The sequence below is a fragment of the Cupressus sempervirens genome, chromosome 5 (assembly GCF_028749045.1).
Source record: "Cupressus sempervirens isolate cs-2001-9-10 chromosome 5, ASM2874904v1, whole genome shotgun sequence".
NCBI classification, from domain to species: Eukaryota; Viridiplantae; Streptophyta; class Pinopsida; order Cupressales; family Cupressaceae; genus Cupressus; species Cupressus sempervirens.
Genome location: NC_143122.1, coordinates 935,533,812 through 935,559,191, shown reverse-complemented (window position 1 = coordinate 935,559,191; position 25,380 = coordinate 935,533,812). Strand labels below are relative to the sequence as shown.

General features: G+C 36.7%; 1 protein-coding gene across 4 annotated transcripts in view; it reads left to right on the top strand.

Annotated features, from left to right (window-relative positions):
• MMH-1 (MUTM homolog-1) overlaps positions 1-19,971 on the top strand; it is a 228,987-nt gene extending 209,016 nt beyond the window's left edge. For all 4 annotated transcript variants that reach the window (XM_089832980.1, XM_089832982.1, XM_089832978.1 and 1 more), the window contains 2 exons: positions 18,752-18,786; positions 18,968-19,971. In XM_089832980.1, coding sequence (XP_089689106.1) covers positions 18,752-18,786; positions 18,968-19,564 — 632 coding nt within the window. In that variant the 3' untranslated portion in view covers positions 19,565-19,971. The remainder of the gene's footprint in view (positions 1-18,751; positions 18,787-18,967) is intronic.
• Positions 19,972-25,380: the final 5,409 nt, after the last annotated feature.

Below are 25,380 nucleotides of genomic sequence, written 5' to 3'. Positions count from 1 at the left end.
AAGCTACTGTGCAACAAAAAATGCCACAGTGGAGGGACCTTGAGAGATTATTAGAACCAGATCTTTAAGAGGCATGCTAGTTCGGTGGCCCACCAACTTAAGCACTCGCTTGGAATCCCATCTTAGAAACCTTGAGAAAAATATACAATAACAAATATGCGAAATAGGAGCAGAAAAATCTGAAAACCCCTTTGAATGGCAATTGTTTGCAATCCCACACTGTGTGTACAGTCCTATTGCATGACTACATTTTAGGGATTTTTCCCATGGGAGAAACGCAAGGAGATTTCCTGCAGGGATGCCTCACCTGGAGTTTCCAATACAAGAGACATGACGCATTCCCCGGGAATTGTCCTAGGGGGCTGAGGACGTGTCTCCCTGCAACTATGATATATATATATCTTTATGCGCACATGTGCTATCCTTATTTATATCTGCTCCTCATTTGCCCTTAAATTTTTGCTCTTTATTATTTCTAATTTCTCTTAAATGCAGTCCTTTGTCATGATCACAAAAAATCCAACAGTCCCACTGAGTGAGAGGGAATAGGCATATTACAGCCAAGGACAGAAAAAAGCTGCATTTGAAAATCTCTTTGTATCAGATCAAATATTACATAAGATTTGTCAAGGGACATTGACAGTTTTCCATGCTCCAACAATCACAATTGACTTAGAATCATGGAAGGCTGAGGTAAAGGATAGGTTGATTCAGTTAGTAGCCCAAACACTCGGGCTTAAAGGTGAATCAGGGAATACCACATAGGTGAAAGTAGTGACACACATTCTAGATACCACAGTACACTAGGAGACATATTATTGCATCAGTGCTGGTCTATTCATAGGCCAGTTCAGCCCACTTTCACTTGCTGGAAGTAGATACAGGTAGGTCCAGAGGTTCAACTTCATTGGATGAGATGAGGGTTGGTTATGGTGAGTATGCAACATTGCCTGATCTGATCCAAAACTATTTTATCTTTGAATGGCTGCCTCAATCAGAGGGAGAAGAGAGCAGGTGGTAGGGGGTAGAATAGGGGTCCAATAATTTTGAGAGACAGCATGCATGGTGTAAGGTGACATTTCTACATTACGATGGGGTGATAAATGCATTGCTAGAGCTTGGGAGAAAATATTTATTAACTATTTGACACTTAATGTCGGAGGATTTGGCAAGTAAGTTTGCCACACTTCATGTGGATGGGACAGCCCATGAGTGGTGGTGTCATGGCATGGTCACATGAGGCCATCACTTGATTACCACCTACATGAGTTTACAAACTCATCAAGAAGTTTGACAAGGACCCAAAGTTGCATTTTAGAGAGCAAAATTAAGGCAACATGGTACTGTGTTACCTACATTTTAGAGTTTCAGAGACTGTTTGTTATGATCCCTCACATTACATAGAGGAGGCATGTGGTCCTTTTCAGTTAAGTACTGATGCGGCCAATTAGAGAATGGGTCAAGGCATTTGATCCACTGAGATTGCAGAAGGCTATGAGTAAGTCAAGGAGTTTCAAGCTAGCTACTCCCAAGAATGAATTCTTGTCCAAGACGTTCCAATGTGATAAAGATAAGAAGCATGATAACAAGGAAAGCATTCAACCAAGAGAACCCTTAGAGAAGGTGGAAGATGACATCAGAAAGGAGCTAAGGATGAAGAATCTTGTTTTACATGCAAAGTACCATGAGCCTCATGCTATTAATGGTTGTAGAAGGGGGAAAATCATCAATTGGAGGCATAATCAGTGGATAATTCTAAATCTGAAATGTCTGACCAGAAACCTTAAATAGAGGAAAGAGAAGAAGAACCAATAGAAGAGTTTGGGGAAGTGAAACAAAGTAAAGGAACACTTGCTGGGTTCTTTTATTTAATATTAAATGATTTTTTTAATTGTCAGAGGTATGTTAAGAGGGCAGCAAATTGTTGCTCTTGTTGATATAGGCCCTACCCATGATTTTATTGATGAAGACATTGTGGTATAAAGAGGGCTTAAAACTAGGAAATTCGTAGGTTTCAGAGTAATAGTTGTGAATGGGCAACTGAAAGCCTCGCTCAAGGATGATCCCACAGTTGAGACTTGTATTGAACCACTAGAAAGTTAATGATGATTTCTATGTGGTGATAATAGAAGATTTTATTGTTCTTGGTATGTTGGCGCTTTGTTTGCCTAGTGAGAGTGCCTTAAATTTATATTCCATGATGTTGAGATCATATAATGGTAGTAGCATGGTATTGTTGAAAGGAATGTCCAAGTAGTGATTCCCATATTACTACATGCAAGATGATGCATAAAATATCCAATGATAGGTCGAAAACAAAGTCACAACAAGAAGGTGAAAATGACTTAATTCTGGCTTAATCCATTTCCTAACATGCATATTAAGTTAGTGTTTCATAATTCTCTTTTTGAGATGCATGTTGATAGTTTAAGTTAAGAACAAGTTTCTTATGATGGTTTGATTTTTCTAATGCATCATGGTGGGTGGGTTCAATATGGCGTGATGGATGGATGACCTTGTGAATACGTTGGAAATAGGAACACTATTTGAATTTGATGGACTGGGTAGCCATAATGTTTTGATTTCAAACATCATGATGCAGGAGCATCTAGCAATGTAAGAGCAATCCTGTATCACCCAAAAATATGTCTAGAGATAGTTTCTGTTTGATGTGTTTGCATTTCTCAATACCCATTTGGGTAAATTAGAGATGCCAACTCTCAAATTTCTGCTCTTACTTTTCTAGGTCAGTATTTTGGCACACGAGGATTTCTTGAAGAAAGTGCAAATGCAAAAAATGAGTTATTTTGTTGGTGAGCCATAATTATGAAGATCTAGAGGGTGATTTTAGGCGAAGGTTGAATTGAAATTTTTAGTACTCTGGAAAAAGAGTCAAGTCAAAATGTTTCACTGTTTGAAAGTTATTGCAGTTTTAAGTTGCTCGAAGACCTCCTGTAATGTTCCCGTTATAAAATAAATAATTAATCAAACCATTGTTTATGGGCCGATTGATTTACTATATCTCGAACCCATTTTTATTTAAATGTTCTTGTAGGTGTGGTCATCGGCTATCTTTGTAAACTCTTGAAAAGTTCCTCCGAAGGGTATTTAGCATGACATGTAGGTAGTAGTTGGTATGCGATTTGGATTATTCTCTCTAAATTGTGAATTCCTGTTGGAGTTCACTGTGTTCGCCATTTCAGAAGTGAAAGACATTCCCTACTTAGCTATCCCAGTTTCAGTGGGATTCAACCCTCACCCTATTCTGTTGTGTATTACTTGGCTTGGATCTGGCAAATCGGGGCATCATCTTATGTGCAAATGTCGTTGTTTTCAGAATATATCTATCTTTATTCTTGTGGCAATGTGCGCTTCGTGTTTTAGTAATCCCTCTATGATTGATCAACAATTGCATTATTCTATACGCATTCCTCTATCACCCTCCAACAATCCTCATTCCATACGCATTCCCCTATCATCGTACAGACTTAGAATAACTGCTGTACAAACCACCGTACGACTTGCATCATCATCCATATGGGCCTGCTTGTTGATAACGTACGGCTTGCATTTCCCACCGTACGACCTTGCCTTGTTACCACTGTATGACTTGCATTACCACCATCGTACAATCGTGCCTTGTTGCCACTGTACGACCACTACTCTTTCTGTACCATATGTACACTATCTTTACCTCCAGGCGTAGCAGAAGCTAACTCCTATGGGGCATTTTGGAGCGGAGGAAGGAATCCCTTGACCATCGTTGGAAAGGAACATTACAATAGTATCTTAGCTGTAGATCCTACCAGCTTGTGGACAATGAATGAAAGTTTATAGCTGGAAAAGGAAGTCCCATTAAGTTGATAGAATGACATATCAAGAACCTATTCCTGCCAAACTCATGGCACTACTAAGCGATCTTTCAAGTAATCAAGCTTAGATCAATAAAACTAAGTGACTTATGGAAGAAACTCTCAGGAATCTAGTACACAATAAGATATCTGGTGAACAAAATGGTCACATCACAAACTTGGTGTCGAGTAAGGCAAAACCTCATCTAGTACGCTCTCGACCTTCCGTGCTGACTTTTCCAACACTGACAGAGGTGCTGCAAAGAAAAAGGGAACCAAGTTTCGTAGAAATACAAGAACAACTGAGAGAAGATTGGAGGAATGCCAATTTGGAAGGAATATAAAGATTACGCAGAATTAAGAATGCATTATTGTGGAACTGGAAATAGGGGATATTTTAATGATGATCTCAAAAGGAAGTTGAGTAAAGTAAACCTATTGTCATTTGATGGATTGGGATCTATGAGTGCACAAGCCTGGGTAATGAAAGTAGACACTTCTAGCTCAATTCGATACCAGAAGAAGAAGCAATTAAATTTGTTGCTCTCCATTTAGAAGGAATAGCGCATGAATGGTGGTAACACGGTAGAATCACACTTGGACATGACCAAATCAACACATATGCAGAATTTACTAAAAGATTAATAGAGAGCTTCGATAAGCAAGATCCAGAACTCAAATTCAAGGAGTTGACACAGTTGAGGCAAACAGGATTGGTAGATCAATACATCACTGAATTCCAAAAACTTTCTATAGTGATCACTAATATTTTGAAACGACGTTGGATAGTACTATTCATGAACGGATTGATGGAACCATTAAAGGGATGGGTTAAAGGGTTGAATCTAGCCACCCTCTTGGAAGCAATCAAAAAGGCTTGAAACATGGCACTTTCGTCATCTTCTTCCATTCGAAGCAACTTTCACTCCAAGCCTCCATTAGCACCAAAAGAAAGCCGACCTCCACCAAGGAAGCCCCTGATGGATGAAGCCACCAGGCAGGATCTACGAAGGAAGAAATTATGTTTTAGTTGCAAAGAACCGTGGGAGCTAGGACACATATGCCTTTGAAAGGGGAAGGTACACTACATTGAGGTCATGCTAGATGATGAGCAAGAGGACTATTCTATTGAAGATGAACACCAACAAGTCCCTGAATACATCGGTCTGAACTGTACAGAGAGAGTAGCAGCTTTGGTGAAACATGAAGGAACCATCGCCCTTGTCGGCAGTCCAAGATATATAGTTTTTAAGGTACATGGAACTCTCAAAGGTCAATGGGTGATTGTAATGTTGGGTAGTGGAGCTACCTTGAATTTCATAAACTCATCACTCATGAAGTAAAGGGGATTGCCCATAGAAGGTCACAAAGGATTCCACGTAAAAGTTGCCAGAGGGTCAATGTTACCATGCACACACCTTGGTCCCCAGTTAAGCATCACCATGGGTAACCACACAATAACAAAAGATTTCTGTGTAGTAGACCTCGTAGAAATGGAAGTCATTTTAGGCACACAATGGATGGAATCTTTGGATGAGTATACAATTTTAAGCAGATGGATTTCACTTTTGTTGTCGATGGAAAAAAGGTGGTCCTAAGAGGGATGACGAATGAAGGTCCGAAGGAAGTATCCGCACAAAACATGGAAGCTATTTTCCGACGTGATGACATTGTCTGGGCCGCACAGTGTTTTGTGTCTATAAAGTCAATTAAGGGTCAATAGGTGTACTATCCAGATAATAAACATCAAACCATCTTGGATAAGAATGAGTTTTTTCCAACATTCTGTTAGGTATACCTCCCCATCGAGGCTTTGAGCATACCATCGAACTAGAAACAAGAGCGAAGACGGTTATAGTAAGTCACCTTGTCAGGGTCATTCATTGTCTTTCATCATTAGGTTCACTTTGGTGTTGTTAGATTTTGATTTTGATGCTTCTTCTGTTGTTTTCGCAAGATGAGTGAATTATTATTATTATTCATCTAAATACGTTGAGGTTGTTATTTTTGTTGGTGTTGTTGGTTGGTCACCTTAGTATCATAGTTTGTTGGAACCAGGACAAAAAGTTTTAAATTGTGGGAACAAGAAATAGTGGCCTTGCATATCAAAATATTAAGTTATGGTGGAAAATATCATTTTTGGAGCCAAAAGCAATTAATAAATTATATTAATGACACTTTATTATATTTTAATGTTGTGTGTTGGAAGCTTCTTAAGTGAAGTTCATTTGGGAAACTTTGTGCCATTTGGAGATTATAAATATGAGCCCATTTGATGAGTAAAGCATCTGATTATTTGATTATCTTATTTTGCTTTGTTGTCTTTGTGAAGTTTCTAAAGTCTGATTTTTCTATGCCCATGCTGAAGTATAAGGGTTTTCTCTTGTGAATTCACAGCTGAGGTATTGTGAATTAGTTTTCTGAGAATTGGTCTTTAGCTCCATTAATGTATACACTGTGGTTGGGAGATACTTTGGTGTTGGGAATTTGGAATTTTGCATCTTCTTATACTGTTATTACTGTAGCTGAGAAGCTGTTGGGTGTTGGTTGTTAATTTGGAGTTGGTTTAGCACCCATTTATATTTTCTGCTAGGCGCTATTTTCTATCTGCACTTTGGGAGCAACGTTTTACATATCTGCAGTTGCATTTGTTTGTTGGAGAATTCTTTTGCTGTTGCTAGACTTCATTTCAAAGGGTTTCAAGGCATCTCTTACTTGTAAGTTCATGGATTGTAACTTCTATTTTTTTCGAGTATTGTTGATTTGCATAATAGGGGATATTCTATCAATTGGGTTGTTGGTATTATGTGAAAATACTCCGTATTTAAGTTGATACTAAAATCTGGAATTTTCAGCTATATATTCCCTATGTAATATCCAAATGTCTGAGTTGAAATTATTATTGTAATATCTTCTATTTTGCTGCTATATTGTTGTATCATAAATTGCAAAACCTCAAAAACAAAAAAAAGAAATCATTTCTCTGGTATAGATTGTTTAAGAGTGAGTAGGGCTCATTACAGTGGTATCAAAGCTTACATGCAAAGTGTTTGATGAAATGTCAAACAACTAAATTATAAAAGAATTTGGTGTTTGATGAAGTTATAACTAGTTGGGGTTATTACAGGGATCTTTAGTTGTTTTGACAGTCATAACAACTAATTGGTTGCTTACGTAGTTCTTTACGACAGTTGCAAAAAACGATTATTTTATTCACTTTTGGACACCTTGATTAGGCCGATTGTGCTTTATGGGTATGTGATTTGGGCCCCTCGTTGTTGGAGTCAGACTAAGCCTCAGTGGAGTGGATCCAGAACCTTCTTCTTAGGCACTTCATCAAATGTAATTAGTCTACTAAAATTTTTATCCTCACTGAGTTTAGGGCCCATCTTTTGAGATGCAACACCATCTTTGATTTGGTTTGATTTCTACATCATCTTTGGTGCTTTGTGGACTCACTTGAGGGACAACACATACAAATATTCTTACTGGAACTACTGCTCCTCAAAGGCAATTGCGAGCGTTGCCCCCTCTCATCAATCCCAATGCTGGTTTACTTAGGCTTTTGTCCTTCTAGGTTCAGTTGGGATTGAGATTAACCGCTTTCGTCCTTTCATGTACTCTTTGGATGCCTCCACTCATCTCCTGCCCTAGGAGGAGCTAAATATGCATGTCAAAATGGACATCTATAAGCAGTATATCCTTACTACTTGGGTCAAAACCTAAGGGGTCTTCATCTGAGGATGGTCTTCTTCATAGAGTAGTTTATTGATATACATGATGAGATCATTGTGCATCCTTCATACTTTTCTCATTGTTGGTCACATGCACCCCACATCCCCTTGGGCTCTTACAGGGTGGGTTCGCATTGGCTCCGCATCTAGATAAACAATTAGATTGAAAGGATCAGATCTACCAACTTTGTGACATGGGGGAGGTTGAGATAGAGCCACACTTCATTTTTTGTTGCCCAATCTACATGAGATCAGAGCAAGGTTCTACTTATTTAGAGAGACTCATTCTCTCCCTTTTTCAAATACATTGATCAGCTACCGCTTGTGCGTTATCTTTAGGAGACCACGAGGCTTCCGGACCACACCTTCAACAACACACCCCTTTAAGACAACACCTTGACCCACACATCACCTCCTTCACATTGGTCTCCCTTGCTCATGGTACTAAGCAGTCGCTTAGTCCCCCATTTGGACATTAGGTTTGTGAGGCCTTGCATATGCTATTCATGATGACAACCTTCTGTTTCTAGCAGTTCCCAGAGATGGCTCGGAGCTTCCTCTCGCCCTAGAGCATATCCTTCAATTCTCGATTTCTTCTCCTTTTCTTAGAGCAACTAACTTGTTGTTTGCTTATGCTTCTTGTTTTGGGGTTTCATGTTCTCTTTCTCTAGGCACCATTTCGTGATCTTGTTGTTGACTAGCCTTTTGTTGTTTGTTGGAAGTCTCTTGGACCCTCTTTGTGGTCTTTTGTTGGACATTAATAAATTTATTTATCTTATCACATGCATGTTTCCTTCATTTTGAGTAGTGTGGTTTTGGCACCCAATTTGAGTTTTGAAAATGATTTCATATACGCATGAATTTTGTAATGTTCCCATCCTTTTAGCATATCAGTGGAGTTCTTAGCCTTTACGTTCTTTGAAGGCTAAGTGGAGAAATAAGGAGAAATTGACTAAATTAATTTCTTATAAAGTCAAAAAAACAAAAGTGACTTTATATTTAATTAATTTAATTTATTAGAGTGCATTAATTATTAGAAGGGGGAACTTCTAGTAATTTAATTTTCTAGAAGCACAATTAATTATTGTATTGCAAGAGAGAAGCTTCTAGAGAGTGCATTAATTATTGGAAGGGGGAAACTTCTAGTAATTTAATTTCCTAAAAGAAGATTAATAATTGGAAAGGGAGAAACTTCTAGAGAATGCAATTATTAAATATTTTATTTCCTTCTAGAAAGGTGAAGGAACAGTATAAATAGAGGTGAGAGCTTCATTGTTTATCATCTGATTTTGTGAATTGCATTTGATATCAAGTTGGGAGAAGAAACTAAGGTTTCCGATTTCAGTCAACCATTGGAGAATGTCAACTCTTCGGTGTTGCAACCATTTGGAGTGGAGAAATATCCAGTGAATTTGGTATTTAGGAGAGCTTCAATTCAGGAGTTCTATTTGTGCTTAATTGGAGAAAAGATTTTGGCTGCTACAGTACACATGCACAATGCCACACTGTAGTATCTATGTTTGATTCATTTCCATTCTCGAGCATCACTATTATCATTGTACTTTATCAACATATGATTTTGCTGTGATAATTCATAATCTAATTTTTGGCATTACTGTAGTCATTGTTTTGCATCCAGTTTCCATGTGTTTGCACTGATAATACCAAAAGAATTGCACTTGCATATTAGTTTCTTGTGAGAGGATATTACATTAGTATTAGAGCTTGCTTGCAAAGTGTTTGACAAAATCCCGAACAACTGAATTAGAGAGGAATTTGGTATTTGTTGAAGTTATAACCAGTTGGGGTTACTACATTTGTATTAGAGCTTGCTTGCAAAGTGTTCGACAAAATGTCGAACAACTGAATTAGAGAAGATTTTGGTGTTTGAAGAAGTTATAACCTATTGGGGTTACTACATTGGTATTAGAGCTATTGACCTGCCATCCTGTTGGGTAGATTGGACATTGAATCAGTTAGTTAATCATGTTTACTTCAAGTACCCAGAAGTAGTGGGACAAGAATATGGAGAAGCTTAAACAAAGTTTGAAAAGGTTGGATGAAAATTAGACAAGGATGAATGAATTTATTTTAGACCCTGCAAAACTAGACGAAGTGGCATGATGTAAGGTTTCCATTTTTAAAAGGACTATATCACAGAACGAAGAGAAACAGGAACAAGAAGTCTCTATAGTATCTAGAAGCCTCTATGATGAATTCCTTGCAATTAGTGACCATCATACAGCTGACCTTATGGAGAGCAAAAATCAGACCTTAGAAAATGAATCAGAAAATTCATTTGTTGACAATGAATCCCAAGATCATGATGTGGATGGACACGCAGTCACCTTGGAAGTGGAAGTGTTTTAAGATATTGTTATATCACCAGCTTCTACCTCGCCAGTTGAGCCATCCTATGAGATGCATAGCAACAAAACCCTAGATATTGAGGTGTGCATAGATGATAGCATACACGATGCTGCTTATGATATGGTGAGTGACATTGATTCAGCGTCATATCATAGTATAGATGACAAATTGAAAGATTTGTGTGGAAATGTTTCATCACAAGGGGATCATCATTTAGCAAGCCAATTGAAGGTTAATGACAAGATGGTTGCCACAACTATTGAGCATTTTGATGTTGCTTGTCAAATGTTGGCCACCTATGGTTGGAGTACTCCTTTGACAGATGAGCATGGTGATAATGTTTTTTCCCTTCCAGAGATCCATGCACTCCGAGAAGCGATTGGAATGATGAAACAAAATTACCTACAACTACTTGCAGATAGAGATTTTCTTCTCGAGCGAGATGGCATTTGTTATGTTGCATTGCAGGGAAAGGAGGAGAAGGTTGATAAGCTCATTCATGATCTTGAGGTGACTATGGACTCGTTGCAGAGTGCCCAGTTGGCCCTTCAAGAGTCACAATTATAGATTGAGAAGCTTACAAAGGAGTTGAGTTTGGCACAGTCTCCACCAGCTGCAGATATAGTACAGTTACATACAAAGGCAATTGATAATGATCTTATATCCACGGGTTGTAGTAGGGATGTGGTTACATCTATCACAGATATAGGTACAAAGGTTTCAGTTGGGATGAGTACCTTGGTTGTATTGAGTTCTCCTGAGGTTAGCACCGTGACAATTGATACAGGACAATTTATTGGTAGCTCGTGTCACAGTGGTGGATTCTCCTAAGAGTTGTGTGGTAGTACATGACGCTACTCTATCATCCACACAGGGCATTCACAAAGTGTCATCTAGTTGGGAGTATGGCTCTTATGTTGATTTGTTTCCATCTACTAGAAGCAAATCTGCCACATCATTCCATGCAACTGATTTTGGATGCCAGCTTGTTGTTTTTTAGAGTCAGAGGGATCAACTGCTTGATTCAAGTGTTGTTAGTGATGAGTCATTGACAAGGGTTGGCGCATTTTACCATGAATATATAGTGAGGAGTGCCCATCACTTTTCTTTTGATCCACACACGGAGGAGTTGATGATGCATTGGTATGGATTGGTTCTGAAATTATATCATCCTTTGTGGGATGGGTATTCACCATCTTCGGAAGATGGGCAAGCATCCGACTTAGCTGTTTGTGGGGGATTACTTGCAAGGACAATTGTTAGTTATACATCATGCTGATATTTATCCAACAGGGTTTGCTACTCCTGTATCACAATGTTTTCTTATGGGTACATGGTTACAGGACGACTATGGTGTCGGTTAGCATGATGGTTTGGTTAGTTATCACATCCATGGGAGTTTAGCAGGAGCTGTAGAGAGATGTTGTGTACTCCCATATATTTTTATCACTATGGATGTGGGGTTCAGTTGTTTTGGGATCCAGGTGGCAACAGGTTCGGCACGATGTATTGGATGGGTCACATTGGTCTGCTTCACCACTTCTGGCATGGTGAAGTTGACGTCAGAGTAGTGCAGAGGAAGTTAGAGGGCATTGGAGCAGTGCTTATGTAGGAGAAGCACCCTATTGCTTATGAAAGTAGGGAATTAAGAGGGCCAGAGCAGAGCTTCAACATATATGATGAGGAGATGTTAGCCATTATGCATGCTTTGGCTAAATTCAAGCAATATTTGGTAGGTAGCAATTTTTGTATCAAAACTGACCATAATAGCCTAAAACACTTTTTGGGGCAGTGAAATCTCAATGATAGGCAACAGAAGTGGGTGAGCTAGTTATAGTCCTATGACTTTGATATTACATATTTTAAAGGGACATAGAATGTAGCTGCTGATGCTTTATCACGTAGGCCCCATTTGAGCTTATTGACAGATATATTGGAGGATTGGAGACACTTGATCCTTGCAAAGTATGCAAAGGATGCGTAGACTGCCAGATTCATAGATGGAACTATTCAGGACAGTAGATACACCCTTGTGAATGAGCTCATCATTTACAAAGGCCGGATATTTTTGGTTCCAAGCTCAACAGTGAAGAGGATGGTTTTGAAATCTTTTCATGATTCACCTATGGCAGGACATCCTGGTTTCTACAAGACATACCGGCAGATTAGAGAGCGCTTCACATGGATAGGGCTGAAAGCAGAAGTACTTCAGTATGTCAGGGAGTGTCCCACCTGCCAATAGAATAAGCAGGAACATTCCTATCCAGGCGGTTTACTTCAGCCACTTCCGATTCCTGATAGAAAGTGGGAGTGTTTATCTATGGACTTCATCATAGGACTGCCTAGAGTCCAAGGCAGGGACTGCATATATGTGGTTGTGAATCGCCTTACGAAGTTTGCACACTTCTTTCTGATCACTGCTACATACATTGCTACTCAGGTGGTAGAGTTATTCTTCAAGGAGATATTTAGACTACATGGCTTACCTTGGAGCATTGTGAGTGATAGAGATAGTAGGTTTATGAGTCTTTTTTGGCAGGAGCTATTCAGGTTGTGTGCGACAGAGCTCACTCTGAGTACTAGCTACCACCCTTAGACAGATGGTCAGACAAAGATAGTGAATAAATGGGTGGAGGGATATCTCAAAAATTATAAATCAGGGCAACAAAAGGCATGGGTAAAGTGGATTTATCTCTGTGAGTATTGCTACAATACCAATTATCACGTCTATTCAGATGTCACCCTTTATGGCCCTGTATGGGTATGAGGCACCCAATTTTATGGATTTGCTTTTGAGTGACAGTAGAGTGCCCAGTGCAGGTGATTTGTTATAGGAGAGTCAAGACATTGTTAAGACTCTCAAGGATAATATAACCAAGGCACAGAATCAGCAGAAATAGTATGCAGACCAGAAGAGGACAGAGCGGACTTTTGAGGTTGGAGACATGGTGTATCTTATGTTGCAGCCTTATCGTCAATCCACTCTCAAGAAGAGTGGTGCCGAGAAACTTAAGCCACGATACTATGGTTCACTCAAGATTATTAGGAAAGTGGGAGAGGTGGCTTATGAGTTAGATTTGCTAGCCAAGAGCAAGGTGCACAACATTTTTCATGTGTTACGCCTCAAGAAGGCGCTAGGACATCATATTGTTCCTTCTATATTACTCCCACCCTTGGATGATGAGGGAAAATTGATATTGGTGCTAGAAGCTATCATTGATTTCTAGGAAAGGAACTTGAGGCGGTGCACTATAAGGGAGTATTTGGTGAAATGGAAGAACCTGCCAATAGAGGATGCGACATGGGAGAATGAGGAGATTTTGCAGCATATGGACTTGAAGTTGCTTGAGGAAAAGCAATTTTAGGGAGGGCGGACTGTAATGTCCCCATCCTTTTAGCATATCAATGGAGTTCTTAGCCTTTACGTTCTCTGAAGGCTAAGTGGAGAAATAAGGAGAAATTGATTAAATTAATTTCTTATAAAGTCAAAAAAAGAAAAAAAAAGTGACTTTATATTTAATTAATTTAATTTATTAGAGAGTGCATTAATTATTGGAAGGGGGAAATTTCTAGCAATTTAATTTCCTGAAAGAACATTAATTATTGGAAAGGGAGAAACTTCTAGAGAATGCAATTATTAAATATTATATTTCCTTCTAGAAGGGTGAAGGAAAAGTATAAATAGAGGTGAGAGCTTCATTGTTTATCGTCTGATTTTGTGAATTGCATTTGATATCAAGTTGGGAGAAGAAACTAAGGTTTCCGATTTCAGTCAGCCATTGGAGAATGTCAACTCTTCAGTGTTGCAACCATTTGAGGTGGTGAAATATCCATTGAATTTGGTATTTAGGAGAGCTTCAATTCAGGAGTTCTATTTGTGCTTAATTGGAGAAAAGATTTTGGCTGCTACAATACACATGCACGATGCCACGCTGCAATATCTGTGTTTGATTCATTTCCATTCTCGGGCATCACTATTATCATTGCACTTCATTAGCATATGATTTTGCTGTGATAATTCATAATCTAATTTTTGGCATTATTGTATTCATTGTTTTGCATCTAGTTTCCATGTATTTGCACTGATAATACCAAAAGAATTGCACTTGCATATTAGTTTCTTGTAAGAGGATATTACATTGGTATTAGAGCTTGCTTGCAAAGTGTTTGACAAAATGCCGAACAACTGAATTAGAGAAGAATTTGGTATTTGTTGAAGTTATAACCAGTTGGGGTTACTACATTGGTATCAAAGCTTGCTTGCAAAGTGTTTGACAAAATGCCGAACAACTGAATCAGGGAAGATTTTGGTGTTTGAAGAAGTTATAACCTATTGGGGTTACTACAGATTTGGCCACAAGTTTTATTCATTCTTTTTGCAAATCTGAGCTAAATTTTGTGGTTGACAAACTGGTTGAGGAGAATTTTGGATAGGAGTAATGCACACAGATTCCAAGGTGATTTAGGGATGGGAGTCAAAGCATTACTAAGTCTGTTGTGGGGACTGACAATTTTGTGAAAAGCTTGTTAAACTCTAAAGGTAGTTTCAAGACTCACTTTTTCTTATGGCCAAGTCTTCAATCATCTTTATTTTTGAATGGTAAAAGCTTTGTCAGAATTTGAGTTATGCATCAGACTCTAACAAGGTTGTACGAACCTTGTCAAGGCACATCATTTGTTTTAAAACCATGTCGCCAAGCCCACAACAAAGGAATTAAACTTTTTACAACTTTCTTTTGAGAGAGGAACTTCTCGAAAGAAAAATAGGTTTTGAGAACCTTGTTGGCTCCGAACGTGGCTCTAAGATCTAAAGATTTGACTCAACAATTAAAGGAAATTTGAGCAGCTTTTCAAAGGAGGAACTTTTAAGAGATTATAAGCTTTTTCTTAAAACATTTTTTGGTACATTAAGGGTTATGAAAACCTTGTGGGAATTCAATGATGGTTTCAAAACTACTTCCAAAGATCAATAAATTGAAAAACTTCAAGTGGTCGATGTTTTAACAAGACTCAATGAAAGATTTTAGATAAGATTGTCAAAAACTGAAGGACTTAAATAACCCTTTTCATTTATTGCGTAAATGATACCTAAAAAGGGAGAACCAAATCCATTGCAACACTACTCTAGACCAACCCTAATAAACCAAGAAGTCACACCAACAACTGAAAACAATTGTCTTTTAAAATATTGTGAAGAAGACAAAGGGATATTTATGTGAAGATAAGAGCATGTTAGGAAGAAGAATTCGAGAGTGCATCAAGTCTATGTCATCATAATGTCCCCTTTTGAGGAATAGATTAGAGTGGCCAATTAGCCTATCTAATTTCCATAGGTCAAAGTAAGGTAAAATGGAACAATTTAAATTGATCATTTAATATTTATCCAACAAAGTATTTTTTTAAAGTAATGTTATTCAGTTTATTATTATTAAGTAATTTAAGTGATATATTTAAATAGAATTGAGAAAGAAACTTAGTTATTGATTTAGATGAAATATAGAATTGTTGGAAATTAAAAAGCTTTTTGAGAAGTTTCCAATGGCTAATATAAAATAATATGCAGAGGCTCATTTTCACATGTTTGTTTATTTTATTTTACTTATTGAACTGAAGAGCTTTTGAAAAGCCATTGGCCTTAAGGGTTCTAGTTTTGGTAGTGTATTATTCTTCCCTATTTGATTGTTGGAGATTTCTTGTTGGAGCTGTAATGACTGAGGCTTAAAATTTGTGAAATCTTTTGGCAAATAGAAATTCATCAGCTTAGCTAGCAATTGAGAATCAGATATTAAATGACATTGAGGATTGTTTGGAATATAGGTTTGGGTGAACAAATATGATGATTGGGTGCCATGGGTGCCACTCCATAAGGAGAATCATGCAATTTTAGATTGGCCTCTATTGAGGACACAAAAGGACTTACAAAGTTTTGTAGGTTTCTACAACTACTAGAAGAGGTCGTTATGGCATTTTCTCAATTAGTTGCGCCCTTAATAAATCTCAGCAAGAAAGAGATATTTAGGTGATTAGATGAGGCTAAGTATGCATTTGGCAGACTTAAAGAGGCAATGAGTACTTGTGTTGGCTTTACCAAATCTTATATAGCCTTGTGCATTGGAGTGCGATGCTAGGGGATTGTAGCAGTCTTGATGGAAAGCAGGCATACAAGAGGTAGAAATTCCATGTTATAGAAACATTTTACTCCATCTGTGACAAGGAGATGCTTGGCATCATGCAACTGTAGGCTAAGTTCAGATAATATTTGGTAGGTGAATTTTTCTTTTGTTAGAACAGATTACAACAATCTAAAATACTTCTTAGAGAAAAAGGATTTGAAAGAAGGGCAACAAAAGTGGATAAGCAAGGTACAAGATTATGACTTTGACAAATTATATTAAAAGGAAAAGAAAAATATTGTTGTAGATTCTCTATCCAAGAAACTCATTGTTTCCTCCTTGATGGAGATTTCAGCTTATTGAAAGACTTGTCTTCTAGTTGAGAACTCCAAAATACCTTGGCATGTGAGTTTCTGGATGATAGGTATAGGGTGGTGGATTATATTATCTACTACAAGAACACAATTTACTTGGTTCCTAAGTCAAAGCTTAAAGAGTGATTTTAAGAGCGATCCACTGATAAAGCTTTTTTTATATTGATTCACACCCGGGCTCCCCACACTTCCACCAGCTCTCAGTATAACCATGCATTAGAAGAGAGATTAGTTGGGGTTACATTGGACGAGGCAAATTCCTCATAGTGGCAGTGCCAGTGACTCATACATTAATTCTGATGCAATCTTAGTAGATGCTAATTACAGACAGCTTGTAATTTAAACTTACAGCCTATAGGAATTTTTGCATATTGACAAGGAAAGCAATTGGATTTTGTTATTTCACTTGTCAATATCAAGCTTCTATAATGTATATAATAAATGGCCTACCCATGTTAACTTATGAATGTGTGAAATTTCCTATATTCTTAAATTTCTAATAAATGGCCTACCCATGTTAACTTATGAATGTGTGAAATTTCCTATATTCTTAAATTTCCCTATTTTTTGTATAACTGTCCACTGTCATCTCCTAAAGAATTGCCTTCCACAAAATCCCCCCAAAATGCTTCCCCCCATCCCCATCATTGTTGGTGGGCATAGGGAAGTGGCTGCCTTCCAGCTTACATTATCCTTTGTCGTTTTCATTGATCTACTTAGCCCTTCCACCCCTCTTTGGGCAATCTTCACTCTTTGGTTCATTGCTGACTGGCGACCTTCATGCTTCCTCCACTATTGGGCTGTGGATGTTAACAACTTAACATGGTTTTGGTGCCAATAAATCTGCACAATAGTCTCTCAGATATGTGATTTGTCAGAGCCAATTCCTTAATCTCTTGGGAACACGAGCACTGAATAAATGCCAATATTGAATATTTAGCTTTCTCATTAATTAATGGAATAATTGGAAATCACTATGGGTGTCATACAGGAGCACATTTCCATTCCATTTCATAAACTGTTTCTCTAACATAGATGAAAAGCATGAACTCAGTCCGTCTTTGGTGTAGTTCAGTTTCACTAATAATGTAAATTTGGCTTTCCTTTTGTCATTCTATATTGAACCCTTGACGATCTAGGCACTTCTATTAGTTCAGGGAAATGAAGGAATAATCGGCATATGGTCACGATACAGGATCACATCTCCATTCCTTTTCATGGAGTCTTTCTTGGAGACAGATTTAGAGCAGGAATTCAGTCTGTTTTGGGTGTAATGTTGTTTGATGCAGTTTAACCATATGTAAACATAGTTTCTATTATGATGTTTTATATTCGACCCTTGAAGTTCTAGGCACTTTTACATAGAAGTGTTCCTTAAGCGCTCAAATATATCCTCTTGGTTTGTACCAATTCTATGAATTGGTCTTGTGATAATTAACTTTTTGCAAGGCTGGTGAGGATAATGGCAAGATGATAAGTAAAGCAAGATTAACTTAACCATGTGTGAAGACAGCTGTGAAGCACAGGATGGACTTCACTTCTATATGTACCAGAAAATTTGGCATGATGTTGATTGCTTTTAATTTTTTTATAGCTCATTGAGTAAATTAAGATGATGACGACACAATGTTGATATGCATCCTGTGTTAAAGTTCTCCCTTGGGAGATGAGCTGAAGGTGCCTGGTTACTTTCCACAAAATTAGAATATTTATACGAGGGAAAATTATCAGATAGTAATAGTTCTGGATTTGTCAGAATCAGTTTTAGTTTATTAATTGCCTAAGAAATTTACCAGTTCTTAAATTCCAGATCTCTGAAACTGAATTTTTTTCAACCTGGGAAGTATGCATTTGAATAAGTTTTAGACAGTTCTTGCGGTTCATTAGATTAGAAACAAGAACTACTGGAAATATATTGTTTTTATTGTAACTTATTCATATCTTTTCCAGAAAACTTTCCTTCAAAACACAGTTTCTCCAGAAGCTGTTCCTTTTAAATTTTAGATAGTTCAGCCTTCCTGGAGATTTAGTTTCTTTGAATGTTGAAGTTTTAACTAGATTTTGAGGGGATCAGACTTTCTTTGGATGCAGAAGCTGCTGAACTCTCCTGTCATCTATGATATTATATAGTATTTCATATTGGTCTGTTGTACTTTTTGCTGAATCAAACAAGAACGTCAATTGAGTTAGCTTTTGCACATAATTATTATGTTTAGGATTTACTCAGGATATTGTAGGCTATAATTTAATTACCATTATTATTACACTAAGAAATTATGAGCTGATGCTTGAATTTTTCTCCTTTGCAGGAAAAAAGATTGAGTTCATTACTGTTGGTGGTCGGGTATGCTTCAGTGTATCTGTTATTCATGTTCTACATATTTTTTTCTGGCATTGCTTAGTTGCTCAGGATATTGATTGATTTTCTCAATTCTTGATTGAATTCATTACTTAATTCTTGGTTGAATTCATTACTTAATTCTTGGTTGAATTCATTACTTACTCCTAGTTCCATCTCTTGACAGACATCTGCCTATGTTCCAGACTTGCAGAATGGACCAGCACCTGGTAACCAACCTGACAAAAAAGGAGGAAATAGATCGAGGAAGAAGAGTGATGTCATTGAAAGTGAAAATCTGCCAAGTGCGCAGGAAATATCAGATGATAATGAAGGAGAAGATAAAAAAGGTCAGAGGAAGAGAAAAGGAAAAGCGTCTAAGACTTCAAAGGCAGGAATGGCAAAATCAAATGCTTCTGGAATGGGAGGAAAGTCAAAAAAGAGTGCTAAAAGGGCTAAAACCCTAAAGGAAAATTTAGAAAGCGAGCAGGAATCAGAGAACAAAGAAGCCGAGGAAGAAAGACTGAATCATATAATGAAGAATGTGGGAAAAGGACAAGAGTCTGCCAAGACACAGATGATAGAAACAGCTTCTTCTGGAAAGAAAGGGAAACATAAGGGAACAATTGCAGCTGGGGTAGAAAAGCTGAAGAACAGAGCAACTAAAAATGTTAATGAATTCGATATGCTAGATCAGACCAACAATCCAGATGCCTCTGCAAAAGCATCATCAGAAAATACCAGTCAAGCACAAAAGAGAAAGCGAGGTCCCAAATCAAAGTAGGATTGTACTCAGTTGTCTTGAAGATACTTTTTTACCTAGTTTTGGCTAAACTTGCAGTTTTCAGTAATGATTAAAAAACAGTCACAAGCTTGAGTTGCACTGGTGACTCTTAAATAACTATAGCATCTGAATTACCAATTTTGAAAAAATTACTCATCAACTTGCGACTTGCACGTCAGTGTAAATTCAATTCCTGTACCAACCAGTGATTTGCTGTGAACTCAGAAACTCATTTTCATTTTTGCATGGTCTTCACACCTTTTTTTGATATTAGCACCATTTTGTTAACAAACTTGCTTGATGCTTCCTTATTGTACGAATTGAGCATAATCTTGTTTTCCTGGAACATAATATGTTGTATGAACATGCTCATTACTAGTTTGATTAAACCATACTTGGGTTTTATAGTTGGCTGAAGTAGGGTAGATTCTTTTGAAAGTGTATCATATTCCTTGGACTATGGTATAACTATAAACTATAAAGCTTGTGTTTCCGACAAAATAAAATGCAAATAATATAGATTATAAGATTAAATGATTAGTTTAGATTGCCTGGTCCAGAAAAATATTGGGCACATGATGCAAGAGATTCAGATTTACTCAACAATTTTCCCAAAATGTGGATATAACTTGACAAATTTACCAATTATAACTTTGCTTGTTTCATATCTGCATGCATATGAATCACTTTTCTTATCCAAGTGTTGTGCTAACATTTATACATTCAAAATGCTTGGTCCCTTTCAATATTTAATGACATTAAAAATTTAAGCTTAAAGTTTCAAGGAGTGCACCTGACTGGCGTCATGCCTGAATATTGATGTTGGTGTTTGCTCTGCTTGTTTAGTTGTTACACAATCATTTTTTTTACTCAGTTCATGCAGTTTTCTAACCACCTAAATTGATAACAGTTCCAACTGTTTATTATGTTTGAATAACTATCCCCTTGCTAGCTGCTCCTCTCAATGTTATATTCTATGCTCCATTGGCATTTGAATTATATAGTAATGTGGATGCTACTAGATATTTTTCTGATTTGATCGTTGACTTTGATGTACAGAGCGTAGATGGAAATTCAAGTTTTTCGACTTTAGAACCCCAATGCCTAGGAGTGCTTCAATCTTCTATGCTCATTGAAAACTATAGTACTTGCTCACTTTTCTGAAGGTCACCTTTGCAGTACCTATGTTCTACATGTGTAATTCATCATTTTAAAAACAAATCCTAATTATTTTTCCTTATGAAAGGTTAACTTGGTGGTATGTGACCTGTTAGTGAGACCGACCTTACGCTCATGCCAATCATTCTGTAGCTCTTGCACCACCTTAAGAAGCCAGCCACATAATACTGAGAAACAAGGTAAACCAATTTTTCCTCCATTTCCATCGATGATGAGGACTTCAACCAAGATTAAGTGTAAAGAGAACTTTTGCTTAATTTATTGCATTCTAAATTTTAAATTTTCATTGTCTTTTATTAATGTGAAAATAGGTTTTGATGGGACCCCAAAACTCATTACAAAATGATCACAAAAAATAAACCTTGAAAGCTCAAAACATAAAATGAATCAAGACCAAGACAACAGTAATTGCTTCCTCAACCAGAGACAACCGCTGCACAAAGAAACCCACATGCAACCAGAACCAAAGAAAACTCCAACCAAAAAACCCACAAAGAATTAAGATTTCCCTTTAGTGTGGTTCTTGTGGGAATGAAGGGTCATATTTGAAAGAGGGAGAAAAAGATTTGATATTTTGCCTTTTACCAATATCTAGCCCTCCCCCACCTTGGCAGCAACATCCAGCGAATGTGAAGGAGCCAGCATTGAAATCCCAGCATGCATAGGGGGAGGGACTATAGCAGTAACATCCTGCGAATTCAAAGAATCCAACACTAGAATCTCAGTCCCCACAGGGAAATGGTCAACAACATCCTGAGAAGAACGAGGGGAAGGGCCAACAACCACTTGAGACAGGTCTGATAATAGTCAAAGTGTCATGAGCCATAATTGGGGTATGTATTCATATAATTTGGATAGATTAATTTTTACTTAAATAAGCAGCTTAAATAATATTATTTATCAATTCATAATTAGTAATATTAATCAAATTAATATCAATAATACTATTTGTCAATATAATGCTAATAATTAATCAATACGATTAATGCACAATTAATATAATAATTAATTAGTAGTTAATCAAATAGTATTCACAATACCCACCAACATATAATAGAAAACAAACTATGAAGTAATAATATTACTAATTAATATAATATTAATAATTGACCCCAATCAGTATCTAATAATATTAATATTAACCTTTATATTTAGCCGATAGGCATTGTGTGGGAGCTTATTTGGTCAAAAAATTGTAGACTTTCCATAATTATTTTTTCGTCTGTTTTCATCTCACTTTTAAGTATTTAATTTTTTCACTTAAATAGAAAAGTAATTATAATTTTATTTGTTCACATTAAATTAGATTTTAAAAATAATTTTAGTATGAAATACCCATTGACTCATTGCAAGCACAAAAGTGTGCAATTGCTAGTTAATATTTATTTATTTATTTTTAATTAGTAAAAGGCCTAAGTCGTTTTGATTATATTAATAAAATAAAATTACACGTCTTCGTTTAAACAAGCATTGGTAGGAAAGAACGGAAAAAAAAACCTCTAGTTTAGCTGTGGACTTCTAGTCCTATACATATTGCATGATTAAAAGGGCATACCCCAGTTTATGCTTTAACAGTCAACTTTTATCATTTGCTTATAGTTTGTCTAGACTGTTTACAAATGTTCCTTTAAAATTTAGAGATTTAGGAAGGCATTCCTTCCTTTACATATGTAATTTGTATGGATAACTTTATTTGTTTTGTCAAAAACCCCTTGTTTCAAATGGCACAAATTGTATGACTTCGCTTTTGGTTTCTTGCCATCTACTTGCACCTCTGCATGAAGCTGAAACTACATAACCACATGTAGTTGTTAATTTAAAGTATTTAGTAGTTTAAAGATCAGCTAGTCCTATACATATTGCATGATTAAAAGGGCATACCCCAGTTTATGCTTTAACAGTCAACTTTTATCATTTGCTTATAGTTTGTCTAGACTGTTTACAAATGTTCCTTTAAAATTTAGAGATTTAGGAAGGCATTTCTTCCTTTACATATGTAATTTGTATGGATAACTTTATTTGTTTTGTCAAAAACCCCTTGTTTCAAATGGCACAAATTGTATGACTTCGCTTTTGGTTTCTTGCCATCTACTTGCACCTCTGCATGAAGCTGAAACTACATAACCACATGTAGTTGTTAATTTAAAGTATTTAGTAGTTTAAAGATCGTTTGGCTTAAAGGATCCGTTTTTGTCAATATTTATAGTGAATATAAGAGTAATCAAATTTTGATACTAAGCATTTTTAGGTTGAGACTAATCCTTCAAACTCTTTTGGTTTGATTTATGAATCTAATTAGTTTCTCAATCCAATCTTATTTGAACCTTAGTTTTAATGTTTTAAGACGTAGTCCTTTCTCCTTTTAGATTGTTCTCCATTCAAGGGCATTATTATTTAGGATTTAAGTCCATTCGAATTCAAAATCCGCAATAGGGAGATATAACTAGAAATTTGCCATGCCCTTGCTTGGGTCTGCGAATGTTGTTTAATTGATTATCTTTTGTATCAGATTAGGAGATAATTATGATTAGTTAAAATATTAAGATTAGCATTATGCTTGATTATTCATGCCCTTTAATTTGTAGAGATTTTCAAGATCGTGATGCAAATTGGTATTTGTGAAAACTAAGGCAGTTTTTAGAAGATGGAAGAGATCCTCTATTTCCCTCATTTTTCTTTGGTGATTGTTTAGGTGTTGACTATGTTCTTTTATATGTAGGTCATGTAAAGGGTATACTCTATTTTTTCATGTTGTCAATCTTGAGAAACAATTTAATGACGTATCATTGCAAAGGTTCTTTTGGTTCTACTAATGTGTTTGCACCATTTAGTTGGGTTGAAAAGAAACAGGGATGTTTTATGGAGAGGTTTAATATGGATTATGCATCTAGATTAGTTTCCCATATGCATTCATCTGGTATTTTAGTGTTATTGTTGTATACAATGTAAACCATTGTTTTGGATGTCCATTCCTCTGTAGGATATACAATGAATCCTTGAACCAGATATTCCATATTAAATAGAGATTTTACACCATTTCTCTACAAAATTTAAAATAACTTTCTTTGTTTTGTTAATGTTATTTTATGTGCAATAGCTAGATATTTAAGAGACTACTAGTTGGGCCTAAAGAGCCTTAACAACCGAACTAGAAGAGTAAAATCGGTTGTTCCTTCGATAGAAAACCTTTTTGGCCAGAATTTACAACATAGTCTTGTAGATTAATACTATACTCTCATTGTATTATAGCTTAAGTTGAATTTACATCAGAATACTAACGACTAGGCCTAGCAAGTCAAAAATGACTGTAAGGGATAGAAAGGTTTGATACATCTTTCCAACTTGATAAACATAATATTTACAAGTCATCAATTATACATTTAAACAAATTTTTAACCATATGTAATTATCGAACCAGTGAACTACAGTGACCTAGGACGAGAATTTTAGAAAATGCCCTTTGCAAGGAGGCAACAAATACCATCATCCAAATTCTTTGCTTCCATGACTACTTCTGGTCCTTTAGGTGCTTGTTATCCAAAAAGACACCTCCATGCACAAAACCTTCAAAATTTTCTCCTCCTTTGGCGTGGATCTTAGTGGAGATCCTCTTCTTGGAGATACCAATCCATTCCTTTCCATTCGACACAAATGCGGGTGTTGGTTACACCAACAAGAACATTCAGTTCCTGGTTATCATCTCCATTCTGTCTCGAAAGGTTCTATGGTTTTTTAATTTTCAGGATAGGATAAATTTGGACAGGGTGATTATCCACCTCAAACTCAATTTGTTTAGGAATGCAGAGGTTTTCATCAATGTTGTCTAAGACCACATCAAGCTTCTGGATAATGGGTTTCTTAATCACAACCCTACAATATTCCGTAATTGCATCCTTGTCCCTATCTACATGTAGGATGGTAGCTACAAACATTGCCACAATATATGTATTATGCTTTTGCCTATTCATCATTTTTTAATATTCAGACCCAACAATAATCCAAATTGCTTAGTGAACTAGACCATTTTTGTTTTTGGTCATCTTAGTGATTCTAAGGTCACCGATTTCACCCAAAAAAACCATCTCCATGTTCCTAGACTTCATCCTAATTGGGGTTTCCATACCTATGACAATTAAGGACTAAACCAGAACCTAGACACAACAACAAACTAAATCAATAGCCAAACAACTACTGAGAACTCCAATGATAATGCAGGCCAAAATTGTTTACTCCTAGCACTAGCACTTAGAGTGGGCAGTGAAATTTGATACTATGCCAAACTAAATAAAAAAAAGAAGTAGAGAGTTGATATGGCCTTTAGAAGGGAATACATGCCTCTATAAAAAGATGTTTTGAGTTTGTGAGACATCAGGGTTCAATAAAGATGCATTGATTGTGTGTTACAAGCTGCAATGTCAAAGTTTTGAGTGAAATTGATTTAATTGTACCATTTGCACATGCGAGATTTTATCACTGCCAATTTGGGGCCAGATCTCCCAACTTCTTTCATGATGTTTGTGCTTGGGGAAGGGAGCTAACATGTGCAAGAGCGATAATGGGGGATGATGACACTACATTGTACAAGTAGGTGACGTGATTCATTTATTGCTTAATTATGATGGATACTGTGGTCTGAA